Genomic DNA, 18476 nt, shown 5'->3' with positions numbered 1-18476 from the left:
CGAATAGGGCTTTCCTTTAGACTTGGAGATATTCTCCTCTATTTTAATGCTTAAGAAACAAGCGGGTCCTGTTCTCGGGCGTATTACCTGTCTCCTCGCCCGGGTTTTAAGCTCTTGCACGAACTTCCCAACAACGTCCCAGCGTGGAAGCGGGACTACTTCGGGGTGTGAAGTGTACTAGGGTGGCCGTTTTAGACCGGGTGGGGGATGGCCACCCCTGACTTTGGTGTTACGCTTGATAAATAGACGATGAAGGGCCTCTAGCAATAGGCACGACTAGGGCTAAAATGCCATCAGTATCTAACGGAGGCCAAGCTCATTGCGGCCAACCTGAGTTCGGGTAGGTTCCTTGCTCAGAGGTTTCTTGTTTTTCTTTGTTCTTTCATTTTTTCTGATGTCGAACTCTTTTTAGCAGGTGTGATGGACTCAGAAAGGACTTGTGGTGGGCACCTGTTTCAAGGCATGAAGAGGAGGAAGCGAGTCGCCAAGCGAACTCGTGCCGAGCTGCCCCAGGATGCGGAGCCTCAAGTACCAGACTACCCGTCAGAGGATCCGTCTAGGGAGCCCGAGGTGGCTCCTCCAATGCAAGAAGTGATAGAGGCCCCTTATGCCGAGACTACTCACACGGGAGCTCCCACTTACTCTGGGTCCGCTTATACGCGAGCTGGGCCCTTAGGCTCGGGAGCCCAAGGAGAATTCAGGAGCGTGCTATCACCGAACTATGCTCTTCAGAAGAGTAGGGAGGCCACCTTCCCCAAGGAGATCGCGGCATGGATCGATCTTCCTTTGAACCAGGTCGCCTGTCGTGTTGCTACTCATGCTATAGTGGTGAGTCAGATTTCTTATCGGGCTTCTTTGCTTTTATCCCTCTTGTTGCCGTTCTCTTAATCACTTGTTCTTTCCTTTTGGTAGGTGAACTCTTCTATCCATGCCTTGGCGGCCTAGGTGGAGAGGAGCTCGAGGTAGGCGCGAGCTGCCGAAGAGGCGACTTCCTAAGCTACTGAGGCGGCTGCTCGTGCTGTCGAGTAGGCTGCTCGCGCTGCTATGGCTAGGCAGGCAAGGTCTCAGAGAGATGCCGAGGCCATGGGGGTTGTTGTGAAGCACATGGCGGACCTGAGGCTGGATCTGCAACATCAGGTTGAATACCTTCAGGAGGACATTAGGGAGAGGACGCTGATCTTTTCTCAAGGCATCGAAGATTACAAGAAGAAGGCCGTTGATGAGTACATTGCCTCACCGTGCTTTGATGACCTGATAGTGGACTCGTACAGAAGGGGATTTAAACTGAGCCGGTGGATGATCCAGAACACGTACCCTGAGCTCGATATCAGTGCCATATCCACTTTGCGCATAACTCAGGAGATGGCAATGCTGCTGATGGTGAGCTAGATTCCGAGGGCGAGGTAGGACCTTCGGGTATCGTTGAGGTGCCTTCTGATAATGAAGAAGTAGCTCCGGGCCTGTGAATTTTTTTTTCAATTGTACGCTCCCTTATTTTGTAATGGAATAACTTTTCTTTTGGTTAAGTGTTGGTTGTTCTTTCTCCCGAACTGACCATATTTGCCGAACTGACCATATGCCCGATCTATTTCTTGCCCGGGTTACTACACTCGCACGACCTGTTTTGATGTTTAATACTTAAGTCTCCGCTTCGCCTGAGCCTTTGGCTGACTTTTCTTTGCTTGCCTATGTCGAGGTTCCTTCGTTAGCTCAGCATCCTGGCCCTTAAGCTCTGGTAGCGATTTTGTCCACTTCAGTTGGCGGTCTATAGGTAGTATCACCTTAAGTTAACGATGTTCCATGCTCGGGGTACTTGTTTTCCCTCTAAGGTTTCGAGCTCATATGCCCCCTCGAGCGCTCTCTTTACTCTGTAGGGCCCTTTTCAATTTGGTTCAAGTTTGCCCACGCCGGGTTTGGGCACCATAATCTTACGGAGAACCAGGTCACTGACTCAGAAGCTCCGCTTCTTTACTCTGGCATTGTAGTACCGAGCTACTTTCTACTGGTAGGCCGCTATCCGGATGTGTGCGTGGTCTCTTACCTCATCCTGTAAGTCGAGGTTGGTACGTAACTTGTCTCCGTTTGTCTGGTCGTCATATGCTTCTAGTCACAGTGTAGGTATTTCGATTTCTGCTGGGATTACCGCTTCGGTGTCGTAGGTGAGGTTAAAGAGGGTCTCTCCCGTGGTGGTTTTTTCTTTAGTTCGGTGAGCTCATAGAACACTTGGTAGATTGTCCGCCCACAACCCTTTAGCTCGGTCTAGTCGTGCTTTCAGTTCGCGGAGGATGGCTCTGTTCATTACTTCTGTCTGACCGTTTGCCTGCGGGTGTGCAACCGATGTGAAGTTATGACGAATTCCCATATTTTGGCACCATTCTTGGAACTCAATATCCTCAAACTGTTTGCCATTGTCAGAGATTAGTACCCGAGGTAGCCCAAAGCGACATACTATGCTCTTCCAAAAGAAATTCTGTATGTTTTGGGCTATAATTGTTGCCAGAGGTTCAGCTTCTATCCATTTTGTGAAGTAATTTACTGCCACCAGTAGGAACCTTCTCCCACCTGTTGCTGATGAGAATGACCCCAGAAGGTCGATGCCCCATTGCGCAAAGGGCCACGGGCTGGCAAGGTAGTATCCTTGTTGAAGTGTCTTTTGGGCGAGGGCTCTGCCTCCCAGGTGTCTGACACACAGTCCTTCATGAGTGTCGCGGAGTACGAGCTCGACTTCGGCAGGTCGCAAGCAACGCAGGTAGGGGAGCATATAGGACCGTTGGTACAACCGTTCGTTTATTATGACGTATTTGGCTGCATGGCGCTGCACCCTCTTGGCTGCATTGCGGTCCGTAGGGAGGGTTCCATCTAGCAAGAAGCTTGCGAGTGGGTCGATCCAGCTCGGCTCTGCTTCAATGACGGGAGCGACCTCCTCTGCCCCACCAAGAATGCTAGGCCGAGGTAAGTCCTCTATGTACATAGTTCTCATGGTGTTGTGACTCGTGCTGGCTAACAGGGACAGCACGTGAAGGATCCAAGGCTCCTCATCCCAGTTCGCGCTTGGCCTAACCAGGAGATATGCCACACTAGCTGCTACTTCACAGGGTTCAGACTCTATTGGCTTGAGAGCTCCGGGTTCACCCGAACTGGGGATCTTGGATTCAACCGAACCAGGGGCTTCGAGGCTGATTGTGCACTTGGCGATGAAATCTACTAAGGCTTGGGCCTTAATGGCAGTTTATGGCTTGTACTAGAGGTTGTACTCGCTGAGCTCGATGACCCACTTCGTCAGTCGATCGGAAACCTTGGGCTTGAGTAAGACTTGCCACAGAGGTTTGTTAGTAAAGACGATGACGGTGTGAGCCTAGAAGTATGGGTGGAGTTTTCGAGCTGCAATTACCAATGTGTATGCTAGCTTTTCTATTTGCGGGTATCTCGTCTCTGCTCCCCACAGAACTTTACTAATATAATAGACGGGCCGCTGGACCCGATCTATTTCCTTTATTAGTACCGAACTGACCACCTCGTCGCTCGCCGAGAGGTACAGTTCTAAGACCTCACCCTCCTCGGGCCTAGCTAAGGTTGGCACAGTGGTGAGATAGCTCTTTAGCTCGTCAGACGCGAGCTGGCAGTCTCAGGTCCATTCGAACCCTTTGCCTTTGATTGCCTTAAAGAAAGGCAGGCAGCGGTCTGCCGATTTGGACTTGAAGCGACTCAGAGCGGCTATGCGGCCGTTTAGCCTCTTAACCTCTTTTACTTTTCGGGGTGGTCTCATATCTAGGATGGCCTTTATCTTGTCCGAGTTGGCCTCAATACCGTGCTGGTTGACAATGTACCCTAGGAACTTACCCGAGGTGACACCGAAGACACACTTGTTGGGGTTCAGTTTCATACTAAATTGATGCAGAATTTGTTAGACAGAATCTAAGTCTTGTATTAATTCCTGTGAGAACTGCATCTTGATTTACAAGTCTTTGGAAGGTCGCCCCAGCATTCTTCAGCCCGAAGGGCATGACCTTGTAGCAGTATAGGCCGAACTCGGTTATGAAGCTAGTTTTTTCCTCATCGAACTGGTCCATCCTGATTTGGTTGTAGCCTGAGTAGGCATCCAAGAAGCTTAGCAACTCATGTCCCGAGGTTGCGTCCACTAGGCAGTCAATTCGGGGGAGGGGGAAGTAGTCTTTTGGGCAAGCTCGGTTTAGGTCGGTGTAGTCGATGCACATGCGCCACTTTCCGTTTGCCTTTTTCACCAGTACTGGATTGGCTACCCAGCTCGGGTAATGAACTTTCCTTATGAAGTCCGCTGCGAGGAGCTTTTCGACCTCCTCGTCAACCGCCCTCCAGCACTCTGGGGCTAAGTTGCGTTTCTTTTGTCTAATGAGTCTGACTTCAGGGTCAGTGTTAAGTTTGTGAGTTATATGGCCAGGGTCAATACCGGGCATATCGACCGCGGACCATGCAAAAATATCTAAATTTTGAAGTAAGAAAGTCACTAGTTTGGTTCATAGAGGCTCCTTGACGAAAGCACCGATCTGTAGCATTTGAGCCAGATTTGTAGCTGAGGTCGTGATCGCGACCGTTTTCTCTGTTGGCGAAGCTCATCCCTCGCCCTGTTCCGTAGGCTGCTCCAGTTCGAGGTCATCGGCTGCTTTGGTTTTTCCCTTCAGGGCTGCAACATAACACTTGCGAGACTCAAGCTGGTCGCCCCGTGCTACCCCCACACCGAAGTCTATGGGGAACTTCATTGCCAGATAGTAGGTGGAGACCACTACTCGCAGAATATGCGTAATTGGCCGCCCTATTATGGCATTGTATGGGGAGGGAGTCGCGACCACCAGGAAATCGTGGTTGAGTCTGACTGCGCAAGGCCATGTGCCGACTTCCACAGGTACTGTTATCTTCTCGAGGGGCCTAACTTCCTCTCCGCTGAAGCCCACCAAAGGAGTATTTGTGGGCTTCAGCTCGCTTCTCTGCAACTATAGCTGGTCAAATGCCGACTTGAAGAGGATATCCGACGAACTACCTAAATCCACAAGTACGCGCCTGACTTCGAAGTCGCTGATCTTTAGTTTTATGACAAGCGCGTCATCGTGGGGGTAATGGACACCTCGTGCGTCGTCTTCCTGAAAAAAGATCGTTTCTTCTGTCTTCGGCCTCTTTGGAGGGTTCTGTTCTTCTCGGGTTGCCTCGCGAACTAACGTCCAGGCTGCTGCCGAAGTACACCCTACTACCACCGAACCTCCCACTATCACATGGATGGTTCCCCGAACTGGCCTTTCTTCTGGAGGCTGTCGCTGCAACGCTTTGGCCGGTCTGCTACTGGATTCGGGGGCATCCTTTCCGTTCTCTCCTTGCCGACCAGCCTTATTATTATTATCATTATGCTGTACAAAATTTTTCAAGTATCCGCGACGGATGAGTCCCTCTATCTCGTCTCGGAGATTATTACACTGTTCGGTACTATGACCGTGATCTCTATGAAAACTACAGTACAAATTTTTGTTTCTCTCGTTTGGATTACTCTTTAGGCGAGGTGGCCACTTTACGTATGGGGCGCCCTTGATCGTCATCAAGATCTTGGTTTGCCTTGTGTTTAACGGCTTGTAATTCGTCCGAATTACTAAGGGAGCTCGGGATGATTGGCTTGGCTTCACGTCCCGGGCCTGGTTTCTTCTATTGCCTGGGTTGGAGGGCTCACTTTCTCTTTTTCTTTTTTTGACATCGCCTTCGGTTTTTTGGTTGATTTCTTCCTCTGTTCTCATGAACTTGTCCGCGAGCTTGAGGAATTCGGCCACAGCCGCGGGCTAGCTGGCTACCATGTGCCATTTGAACTCCTTGTGCGTTACCCTTCTCTTGGCCGCTGCGAGCTGTACTGTGGGGTTTAATCACGGTATCTGCAAGCATGCTTCATTGAACCGCTTGATGTAGCCCCGAATGGATTCTCCTTCCCTTTGGACTACTCTGAAGATGCTTTCCTCGGTTCTGGGGCTTCGCTTGCTGGTAACGAAGTGTGCGGTGAAGACCTGCACAAACTGGGTCCAACTTCTTATTGACCCGGGGACTAGGTTCCTGTACTAGGTGCGGGCCACCCCCCTGAAGGTGGTGGTGAAGGCCACACACATGCCCTAGCGAGGTGCATTTGGGACTAGAAAGCATCGATGTGGTCGTTCGGGTCAAAGGACCCATCATACTTGTCCAAAGGTGGGAGCTTGAAGACTCTGGGCATGGGGACTGCCAGGAGTTCTGATGCAAGGGGGGAAGGAACTGAGAGAATTGGGGCAGCTTTTACCTCGTCCGAGCTCGTCTCTTCCTTACCTCTGAGCTCGGGCAGGACACGGGTGGCAGTTCGGCGCCTTCGTTGTTGAGCGGGCCTGGTACTGGCACTGCTGGCCTCTGTGTTGTCGAGCTCGATGGGCCTGGAGTGTTGGTAGTCTGCTGCTAGGGTGCTGAACTGGTTCTCCGTGAGCGGGAACTTAGGCTTGGAGCGCCGAGGTGCTGACTTTGCGAGCGAGGCTCCCGACCCACCTACGAGCTGCGAAGCGGGGGTGATTTTCCTTTCCTTTCGGCCTGGGGATAAGGCCTGGCTATTAGGGGGGTTCTGGAGTTGGGATGCTTCTCCTCGGTGAGGGCGTCCAACTTAAGGGGAGGCCTTAACCGGCTTCGGAACAGGGTGTCGAGGTGGAAGCAGTGACTGGTTCAGAGGTAGTTAAGGGAACTGCTACTGATAATGGTGTTGAGAGAGGTGGTGTAGTACTTGGTGCTGCTGGAATTGTTGCATTTGGGCTTGCATTGCCCGCATGCATTGCATTAGGTCATCCAACTGGTTCTGGTGGGTTGCTAGTGGGATAGCAGTTGGTTCAGCGAAAGTTGTTTCGATAGGGAGTGGAAGAGGGATGTTCAGGGTAGAAGGTTTAGGGGCGGCACTGCTTGTGGCACATTCAAGCTGGGGATCCCATCCACCGGAAGGGGGATGGTGAACTGTCCGATGCACACCATGGAGACTTGGAGTTGTTCCCTGGTGGTGTTCGTTTCTGTGCCACATCCGGCATTGCTGGAAGAAGCCATGGGTGTTGGAGTTTTTTGGAAGAAGATGAGGTTATGAGAGTTTTAGAGGGAGGCTTTTAGAAGCGTTCCCACAGATGGTGCCAATTGATGGTGCACAATCCTTGCGGTCCTAACTGTCAATGACCTTGTCTCTGATTGGAGCAACGGGGAGCCTGAAACGGAGAAGATGAGGGAACTCCAGGGGGAATCCGGTGAGATTGCTCCGAAGCTCAAGTTAGTATTCTCTCAAAGGCAAGATAAAACCAGATGGTGCAAAGCTCACATACCTTGTTGTTGGGGGTAGGGGGCCTTTTATAACCTCTTCGCACACTCACTTTGAGGCTTCTGTCAGGTCGGGTATGATTACTTCTGTGCTTCTGCCAGTTCGGGTGTCATCCCTTCTGCTGGGACAGAACCGCTACTGCTCCTTGTTGGAGCTGTCTCTGTAACTGGAGATGGCGGTGGTAGGTAGCCGTTTGAAGTGCGACTGTCAAGCATCAGATCCCAAGTCAGTCAGGTGCGCCGCCCTTGGATACAAACTTCCTCGGTGTCAGACATGGTACGGTTGTTCAGTTCGGCGTCCTGGAGGCGAAGTGCTGGAGTGGTGAGCAAGGTGAAGTCTTGAGTTCGGATAGAGGTGTGTCCCGAACTGCCATGGGGCAGGCCAATTCGGGTTATTGCCCTTTGTGCTTGGCTCGGGGCCTAAGGGCGAGTTCGGGCTCCTAGTAGGGAGTTCGGACTGCTGGTAGGGAGTTCGGACCACTGGTAGGTAGCTCGGACCGCTGGTTCCTCCCTTTGGTGCTCGCGCCTTGGGCGCGTTGTTATGCCGAGCTACTGCCTTTGCCACGTGTTGCTTAATTACGAGGTCAGGCCAAATCTTCCTTCATCAGCTACCAATACCATTATCTTCATTTTCATTTACCATGGCATCATGGATTTGGTCACTTTCATGAACATCAATGATGATACAGGTTTCAGACTGATTTTGATTTGTTGTTTTTTGAGCTTACAAACAGTAGTGTTTGCAAAGAAAACCCTAAAAGATTTTTTGTCTATTGGAGAAGACGGACGAGGAGAGAAGAGAATGTGCCTATCGAAATTTACAAAGACTAACAGGGTTATCCGTTGGATATTCATGACCCAACCCACTCATACCATTAGGTCTCTCCCTTGTTTGGATTACCCAACCCACCAGACCCGAAACTAAATGGATACAACCCAATTCACCAATTAATGGTTGGGTTGGGTTGAAAATTTGCATAAATGAATCAATCAATACACAATGAGTGACTTCAAGTAAAGGAGTAATCCATGAAGTAATATTTCAAAACCCTATTTAGACTTTTGACTAAAAAACTTTGTGACATGTGATACATATATGACAGTTACATGATCTCTCTTAGTCATGAACTCGTGAAGTCAATCAATTTGAGTCTTCTGAGACAAACCCCAGATGAATGGTGTCGATCGTCACACATCCTCTATAAACATTACTAGCTTTGTCAAAGCTGTCTTCTGTCTTCATGCTTACATACAAACAAGTAATACCTATCCACACTGGTTCAATAACTTTTACACATACAGAAATCTCAAATCTTCCTAGCCAAACAACAAATTAAAGTTATATCTCTTTTAGCTACAAAGCAAGGGGTAGGTCTCCATCCCCATTTCTTCTGCTTTGTCCCTTCAACCATCTCAGTAATGAAACCTTCATATGTGCTCTGATACACTGTCACATGGAGTGTCCCCCTTCCCCATCCTTCAACCTATGTACCACCCCAGCCTACATAAGAATGTGGCTTGTCCGGTGGATTTTCTGGTGAACATTGGCTGACCACGTGTCTGATGATGATTCGACATCTTTGACCCTCTCTTGACTTTCTTACATGCTTATGATTAGACTTTTTGGGAGAATGATTTATCAGCCCAGCTCAGAATTCTTAGCCCCACCGTAATGGGGAAGAATCCTGACAGTAGATTGATGCTAAATTCACGGGCAGGATGCAGTTTATAGGGGGCTATTAATAGACTATAAAGGCTGTAATTTCAGAATTTTGGATTGGACTGCAATATACTTTTCTCGACTTTTTTTGGGCTTGTTTTCTTCCCTACAGAAGTTTACCATCAAAGAAAATTTGACTATGATGCTGAAAAAGACATGATATGGGAAAACCTTATAACCAATAAACTGGATCATATAGATCATGGTTTTCAAAACCGGACCAGATTGGATGGTTGGATCGAAAAAACTGGGATACGGTCATGTGAACGGTTCCGTTTTCCCCAAAAACTGAATTTCCCCCCCAAACCATTGATTTTAATCAACAAACCGCTGAACGGGCGATTAACCATTCGAACCATTCAAACGGTTTTGACCATTTTTTATTTTTTTGATTTTTTTTGATTTTTTTGTCAGAATGATCTGAGCGTTCAATTCGAACGATCTGACTGTTCGACCGGTAACTGGACCCCTGACCGATTCAGTCAATGGATCGGTTTTAAAAACAATCATATAAATGATGATTAATTAAGTGAGTTTTCATCAAAATTCATATAGCTTTGATTGATCAAATCCTTTCCTGTATCATGTTTTTCTGGTATATATCATAGATTTTCCCAAAGTAAGACGAGTCAATTCACCCAGATCAACTAGTTCAATCCTCTTTGATCAAGAAACGCAATAGTTCCAATAAGCTATAATTAACCAGACCCACATGAGGGCAGATGGTCAGGACCTAGGTTTCGTCAGGTCTGGTACCGGGAGGTTGGTAGGCAGACATTATAATTAAGCACAGCTTATAAACATGTGGCTGGGGTACGTTAGAGTTGAATGTCGGAATCCAACATTTAATGCGTCTTACCTAAAAGGATCTGTTTGCAAGAAAAATAAATATGACTTGGATGTTTTCAATCATGGATTTTTATTGCATTTATTTGGATAAAAAGAAAATATATATTTTCATAAAATTCATGGAGACATGTTCTCATGTGCATTAATCACTTATTTTAGACCGGAACCACACCAATAAACATTTGTATGTGTTTGGGAAATAAGTTCAAATTATGTTTTTTTTAGGAAATAAGCTCAAATATGGCTAATTATTTTGGCTTTTTTTTTTCAAGCAGTATTTTGAAAAAAATGCTTATTGTGTTTCTGACTGTCTTGACCTGTCATGTAACTTTTAAAATACCTATGCTACATTTAAAAGAATCACTTTTTACCAAAAACTCTTAAGTGCTTATTTATCCAATAAACACTTAAGCATACATACATATGTTTAGGCTTGAGCTATGGTTGTGACCATTCAGAGGTGGTCCTGACCATGCATGTGACTGTTGAAGTGCAGTGCTTGAAGGACCATATGTGGGTCCTCATGTCAAGCCCTATTTGCAAAGCATATCCCAGTTGAGTTCTCATTCTCTTACCAACCAACCATCTATTCTTAGCCTAGCTTATTGTAAGTTAAGCTCAAGGATTAAAACAAGAAATACATTTTTGTTGCAGATAAAATAATCAATTTTGGCCCATCTCGTAACAATAACAGACAATTAGGCTATGTTTGGTTTGAAGAAAAAGGTAGGGAAAGGAAAGGAAATGCAGGAAAAACTATATTAGATTTGTAAAGGTTTTTCTTTTTCTTTCTTTTCCCTACTTTTTCCTTCAAACCAAACATAGCCTTAGGGAAGGTGATAAAACATGGAATTATATGGCAAGAATCACACTCCATTTGGATCTCCAACCAGTCTCGACAACCACACTTTGAACATCAGAAAATGCTTAACTTTGAGATGGTATGACATTTTGGTTCATGGGTTCGACTATGATTCCGGAAAGACATAATAACAGAAAATCTTGTGATCAACCAATGAACATCATAAAAGTGGTAACCGATCACATGGTTTTTCATCAAAATTCATGGTTGGGATTGTGATTGATCAAAGCTTTTCTAGTATCATGTCTTTTTTGAATTTATACATTTCCCTTGTTCCTATTTTTCAGTTTTCTCTTTCAAATCACATTTCTCTTTTCCTAATACTATTTTATGTTCGTTTGGGGGTGCTTATTGGATAAACAAGTGCATATCCTAATAAGCTCTTGTACGTATTTGGTAAAAAGTGCATTTTTCAAATGGGGTAATAATGTAATATAGATATTTTGAAAATTATGTGGTGGGCCAAAATGAGCGAAAAGCATAATAAGTGTTCTCTTTTTGTTTGAAAAAAAATCAAACGTTTGACCTTATTCAAAATAGGCTTATTTCCTGGAATAAAAACTTATTTAGTCTTAGCCTAAAATAAGCATTTTTTCGATAAATACTTAAAAATAAGTACTCTCAAACGGGGCCTTAAAGCCACAACAAAGGGGAATTAACAAGCTTACAAATCAACGTTTTGAAGTAATGAGGACACATTCCATGAAGTGGTGTAGATCTCCTCAATACGTTGAATCTAGGGTTTCGACATTTCTCTTTGGTACCTTATGTTGTTGTGGCCTGTTCACGTGTCTTATTAAAATGAAATGATTTCATTGTGATTTTTCTTTACATCTTAATCAGAGCACAAGTTGACAGTCATCTAAGGATTAATGAATTTATTTCTGGTTATAAGTAAACAATGGAATGATCAATGAAGTCATTTTAGGGTTTCTTGAAATGAACTCAAAAAGTCTTCTATGACTCAATACTGAATTACGTACGTTTAGGATATTTTTTTTAATTCAAATTTTTAAGGCAGCCGCTCCTCCACTTGAGTAAAGTTTGTAGTTGAATCCAAGGTTTTTGAACTTCCGTTGACCCGGATGGCAGACCGTTAAGCCTAGGAACTGTCTTGGCAATCGGTTCTATTTTATCTCAAATCTAGTCATTGGCCAAAAACTGTTGAATCAGTTAATGATTCGTTGACTTGGGCGGTTAAAACATCGAACCACCGACCCATTTAATTATTTTAATTTTTTATTGTCAAAACGGACTATCCATTCGAATCAAACAGTCGAATCATCAACCCAGAAATCAATGGCCAGAATGGTTCCCTTTCGGAATCATTTTTTAAAACCATGGTTGAACCCATCTACAATCTCTTTATTCAAATTACTATTCCACAAGTCATATATATGCCAATAATTGTGAGGCTTAGCTCTTAAATATGCATGCATTATGTGTCATCCAGTAGTGTGATTGATTGTAATGGTGACTGTGTTATTTTACAGGACTAGCTACTATTGTAGCGAGAATGAAATGTATAGTAACAAAAAGGGTAAAAGACTTAAACCTCCCTTGAGGTTGTTGATTAATACTTACACCTTCTAGGATTTTTAATAGAACTTTTTTTCTCTTTATTATTCTTTATATGATGCCGTTAAGATTAATGGAATCAATAAAAGACATTTTTTCTCTTTATTATTCTTTAAATTTTCAAATGAAACCCTAAACTGTAACATACTGGAAAAAATAAGATGGGATGTTTTACGAAGTTCTCCATTGAAGCAAGACATATATCCATGGTTCCCCTTAAATCCTACTTGTTTTCCATTGAGACATTGTCATTGTGATGAAGACTTCTAACCTGGAAGGAAATGATAAATTTGCAAGTTCTAATAAATAACAGAAAATACACGAGCCTTGATTATTCAATTTCAAGGTTTCAAGTTCAAGGCCTAGCCGGGGGCGGTGCCTCAGAAAGACTCACCTCGACATCAGTAAGAAGCAAGATAGGGGGCAAGCGCTCCTTTTACTCGTGGCCAAGGCCGAAACCTCTAGGTAGAAGAAGCCTCCATGTCGTCCCACATAGGGAAGAAGGAAAAGCAAATCGATGCCACCACAGTATGGATGACGCACTCTCTTTGACCGAAGCCGAGGTCCTCAGCTCAAACCTCCACCACGGCCTTGAGAGTGGGGGAAAATGATGTAGGCACACATGGTCCAAACCAATACCATGCATGTATGCAATAGGCAACGGCGTTTAGGGCAGACCCAATGAGGGCGGGCGGCCCAGAACCAATGGTGTGGCTGCACGTGGTGGCCTCGAATGGTCGCACTCCTCGAGGCCGAAACGCATCTTGACTGTCCGAGCCCACCTATCTCCAAGTGGCCTCAAGTATAAATAGGGGGCAACCTCCCCAAGGTAAGCATCTAGACTCAAGATTACCAAGAAGTCTCCAGTTTCCCTTGTGGCCTCGTTTGAGCGTTCTCACCTTAGACCTCGTCCACCTAGTGTTTCACCCATACTAACTTAACCATCGGAGTCTCCACCTCGGGTTAGCACCCGGGGCCTCTGATGTTCTCTCTCCCTCTCTCTCTCTCTCTCTCTCTCCTCATGCATGATCTACAGACCTTGGACTCTTCAACCAACCCTCAGCTTGGGAGTGAAATTACAATGTTGTCCTTAGACCATAATGATAATAATAATAATAATAATAATAATAATAATAATAATAATAATAATAATAATAATAATAATAATAATAATAATTATTATTATTATTATTATTATTATTATTATTAATATAATAAGTGTGAGTTTTAATTATTTAATTACTATTAATTTATTAGTTTTATTATTAATTAATTAATAAATGATTATCAATTATTAATAACTATTTACATTTTTAATTAATAGTGTGAGCTTTATGTGTACACTAAATTATTTTTTAATTATTAATTTCTATTAATTGAGTACTAATATCTTACTAAATTAATTGTATGTAATTATGTAGTTAATTCAGAATTAATTATAAGAATAGGTAAAAATAGATAATTTATTAATTATTAACTATTTGTAATTTACTTAATTAATATTTTCTAATTATATATATTAAATATTAATTAATTAATTCATGTTTAATTTCTTAAAAATATTGAAAAAAATCATAATTTTTATTGATTCCAATATTTATTTCTTATTCTATTATCATTTTGTTGATTAATTAGTTTGTTAAGTAGTTAAATAAACTATCTCTTTTCGAAGGTTGAAATGGTCAATTGTCATTTTTTAGAATTTGACATTTGATATTTGAACAACATTCTTTACATTCAATGTTTAGAACTGAGAAAAGTTCACCAGCACCAATACACCTAAGTAATTATTACAATTCCAAAAGCATTCAAATGTGAGACTTTGATGTAAATGAATAGACCCTTAATATCCTATACTTAGGGGGTAGTCTCACTTTAGTACTTAAATTTTAAAAAATTCTACTACAATACCTAAATTTCTAGGAAGTTGCATTAGCCTAGTACCAACCATTAATAGTTATTGCAATGGGTAATAGAATTACCAAAGTGCCCTTTGCTTTTTTTTCTTTCTTTTCTTCTTCATCTCCTTATTTGATCATTAACAAGTAAAAGTTTTAGTGATGAGAGAAAAATCTACATCCTTAATGGACAAAATTCAACTGATACTATTAAATATCACTTGAATGACAAACTCTATAAATCAATGGCAAACTTATCTACAATGTTAAAGGAAAGAATTGAGCTTTCTTTTACGACTTGCATTCCCTAGTTGAACCAATGCAACATGTTTGTGCTACATCCTCTATGTCCAATTGTAGACACCCCATTTTTGCACCGTTAAATCTTACTGTAGTGCTTCAACCTTCAAGCAAGCATTAGCTAACCTTTTTGCCCTCGTAGGGGCATTTTTGGAAATTCACTTGAGTTTAAACTTTAGGGTCCAACACATTAGGTGCGTAGAGCCCAAAATTCTAAATCCAACAACACAAAGACCACCCAAATAAGACACCTTTTACCCCTTCATACTTAATATATGAAACATAAATATTTGTTATAATTGGGTCTATCGGGTTAGATCCAATCGTCCTAAGAACTAATCGGTTTGGTTTTGTGTCCAAAACTTACAGAATATCGAGTCCGGTTCTGGGCCTAGGTCCTCTAAATTTCATGTTGGGTCGGTTCCGGTTCTAGATGGTTTTGTCCCAGACACGAGTCGTTGACAACCCTATGTAGAGACAAGTTTTGAAGTTCGGATACTAACTTGACACAACCCCCAAAGTTTAGGGTACTGTTAGGGAGATTTCCCTTTTTTATTATGCAAATATGCACATATATATATAGTGTAAAAACATATTTAATTAAAATAGATCAGTTGAACTCAATTGATAGCTTTGTTGTGGTCTAGGGAATGGAACCAATCATTTTGCTCAAGATAGCCATAAATGCAAGTGAAAATTTGAGAGGTTGTGGGCCATTTGCTTCTGATTTACCCCCATTATGAGATTGTGGAAACAAGAAGATTACTAACATTAGGATATTTATTGATTTATCAAATAGTGCTTCCACACATATTTATTTACTACACATCAACTTCAACAAGCCTTTCTTCAGTTTTATGAACACAAACATCCTCGTTGAACTGCTATGTGATGAAGTGATTTTGAAGCTTCTTTTATTTATTGCATTCCTACAAGTAAAATCATAATATTAGCATGATAATTGTGAAAAAACAATAACTAATATGCAACAACACCAATCAAATAAAAAGAAGCCAGTCTCCATACTTAACCTGCAGCAAAGGCATGAGCAATTCAGTCGGGATGGGTGTGAAAGACAAAATCTAATTTTTGGTGGGATAGTGAACATATCGATTGATGTTGCACACTCCATATGGTAAATTATGGTTTCTTTCCATTAGCATATATCCTGAAATGCCCCAGTTAACTCCATATGAGTTCTTAATTATCCAATAATCAGTGCCAGTAGGTGAGGTCCCATAACCCACGATCAAAACTGCATGATTGACCTCTGATGGTTTGTTTGTTGGGCAGCTTAGTCCTCTGTAGATCCCCTGATTGTTAAGCACCGTAATTAATTAAATTATTATTATCGAATAAAAGTTTTCCTTAAAAAATAAGTCTATGTGCGAAGATAATGAAAATGGCATGCAAGAGTAAATATTAGGTTATGGTACTATCGCTTTCCTCCATCTTATTATGTATTAAAATCTTCAAATTACGTGTAATGCAATAGTAACTTACTCCCTTGTAAACACTAAAATCTTGTGTAGCTAGCATCGCTGCACTAACAGGTTGTTGAAAAACTGCACAAAGAATGGATTTTTCATCTTGAGCAACCCATTTATATCCATTAATTGTTGCTACTTTAACCTGGCCAAAATAGATGAAAGGTGAGTTATTAACATATCGTCTATAATTCTTTGACGTATGAGCCAAATAAAAACCACACAAAGATAAAATAATAATGTTATTGGTTTAAAAAGGAAATTTATCCTGATTTTTAGAATCAAACACGAAAGTGATGGTTTTTTGTTTTTTAATGTCTCTCATACGTATTTGACACAACAGTATAATATCAGTAGGAAGAACAATATAGATGGCTCAAAAGAAAGCTAACCATATTGTTGTTGCAAATCCCTTTTCGTCCAATGTAAGGATAATTGGCCTCACTAGTTATACCCCCATTTTTGATGACCCATTCGAAAGCCTTAAATGGCCAACTTCCGTGACAACTGCCGTTGGGATCACAATCCAGTAGTTGTTGTTCTGAGAGACTTTTAAGGTTTTTGGTGACAATGTAGCTTATTCCTTCCATTGCGCCTGTTGCCGAGAATGCCCAACAGCTTCCTGCCAAGAATAATACATCAAGGACTAATTAACTAAGAAGAAGTGTAAGTAAAAAGCAAAACGGGAATGAAATACAATAACACTGTTAGCAATTTCTGGCACCCTTAAAGAATAAAATTTAATATACATTATGCAAATGAATATACTAACCGCAAGTTCCTTGATTTTTAACCCCGGTTACAGCTCCATGATTTCTCCAATCAAACGTTGAGGGAGGAGTGCATGAACCCTTAACCCTCTTTTCAATTCCTTCAACCGACATGAGTTGTGTAGTATTCATTTTTGAGAGATAAGTCTCACTAAACTCTTCAAAACTCATATCGGAAAACTGGGTGAGTCCCAATATATGATCTGATGGCCCTCGCTTGGAATTCCAATCGATTATGTAAGCTAGCTTACTTTGAAATATCTTGAATCGCCTATCCTTTTCTTCTAAGCTTGCATAAGCCTTGCCATGCTTCTCCATCCATCGCTCGAAGAGTAAAGCAATTCCTTCATCTGAGACTATTTCATCAGGATCATAATCCAAAATGGAGTATTGAGTAGGAAGGCCTAAATTAAAGCTAAATAGGGACAACAACACCAAGAATACAAGTATCAAGTTATTTTTCATGGCACCCATTATTGCACCTTTGTGTGGAAGTAGAATGATAACCAACCAAGAAAAGAAGACTGGTTTTCTTATCGAAACTATTGCTATATATAAAGCAACGGGTGTAGTAGATAGGAACCCAGAATGAGGAGAGGGGATTGGATAAACTTGATGGTTATGTTACGAGCTAATGGGACCAATAATAATGCCCCATTCAGGCCATAAATCACGTGGCAATTTACTTAACCTGTATAGTTTCCATCTTTTTTATTGATAAAATATAAAGGTTGGAGGTGGTATTCTATACCGTGAATTTTTTCCTATTGAATTCCACTAATTTCCAATAAAAGAATTTCACTCATAAAATCTATAACCCATAATTTGAATTGATGCTGTTAAAGATAATGGTGAGGTCAAAGTTGAAACTTCTAAAGTGATGAGGCCAAAGGTCCAATCTACAAGCACAAAAAAGACATTTGAAGCCTTGGGGTGTGGTCTCAGGGGCGAGGTGGTAAGAGTGCCACAACAGTTAACTGCGTTAGGAAGCGTAATAGAGTTAACTGGGTAACAAGTCCCTTCTTATTGTTGAACACCTCCGTAAATGAGTCTATTGTGCTTTTCGAAATGGGTCCGCACATCGGGTACCATTGTAGATTAGGGTCATTAAGGCGATGACCACATGGCCGAGCGTTACTCTATCATAAATTTGTGAAGGAAGCCCGAGCAACATCGTAATGCTTATTCTTAAGGCCTCTCATTAAGCTGAGGAGGAAATAACCTTCTAGGGTCTGTGTGATAGTGATGTTGTCCTAATGGGCATGCCATTTCTTCTCGTAAAATTGCTATATTATTAATGATACAAAACCTATGTTTTAAAAATGGCATATAAATGCTAGTGGTTCAACCAAAATGTCTTTTAGTTGTTAACTAAAGATTGTAAGAAGATTTGGATCTTAATATAAAGGTTGTATGGCAATAAATCCAATAATCCACCATACTTCAATAACTTTTGTATTTTACTTGGATTTTGATAAGATTATATAAATTATTATTATTATTATTGTTATTATTACGACTATTGATAATATCATCATTATCATTATTTCAAATTATACATTGTAGTAGTAGTAATAATTGTAAATTGAGCATCAATACAATGATGATGATATATAGAGAAAATTGGTCAAATTAAATATCCACATGCATTATCATTTATATGGTGTTGCATCATCAATTTCAATGATGATGTTG

The 18476-nt window shown here is 42.1% G+C and overlaps 1 protein-coding gene across 1 annotated transcript; it reads right to left on the bottom strand.

Moving 5' to 3' along the window:
• Nucleotides 1-15286: 15286 nt before the first annotated feature.
• On the bottom strand, nucleotides 15287-17369 carry LOC148843121 (P34 probable thiol protease-like). Its single transcript, XM_088958521.1, has 5 exons — nucleotides 16784-17369; nucleotides 16404-16633; nucleotides 16028-16156; nucleotides 15556-15837; nucleotides 15287-15453 (listed from the first exon to the last, which is right to left on the bottom strand). Exons 1-4 carry the CDS (start codon nucleotides 17253-17255, stop codon nucleotides 15607-15609), a joined length of 1062 nt encoding a protein of 353 aa, XP_088814647.1. The 5' UTR covers nucleotides 17256-17369; the 3' UTR covers nucleotides 15287-15453; nucleotides 15556-15606.
• Nucleotides 17370-18476: the final 1107 nt, after the last annotated feature.

This window comes from Nelumbo lutea, chromosome 8 (assembly GCF_056320005.1).
Source record: "Nelumbo lutea isolate HS-2025 chromosome 8, American lotus-T2T, whole genome shotgun sequence".
Lineage (NCBI taxonomy): Eukaryota > Viridiplantae > Streptophyta > Magnoliopsida > Proteales > Nelumbonaceae > Nelumbo > Nelumbo lutea.
Note: the sequence above shows the minus strand (reverse complement) of the source record. Positions and strands in the feature narration are given on the sequence as shown.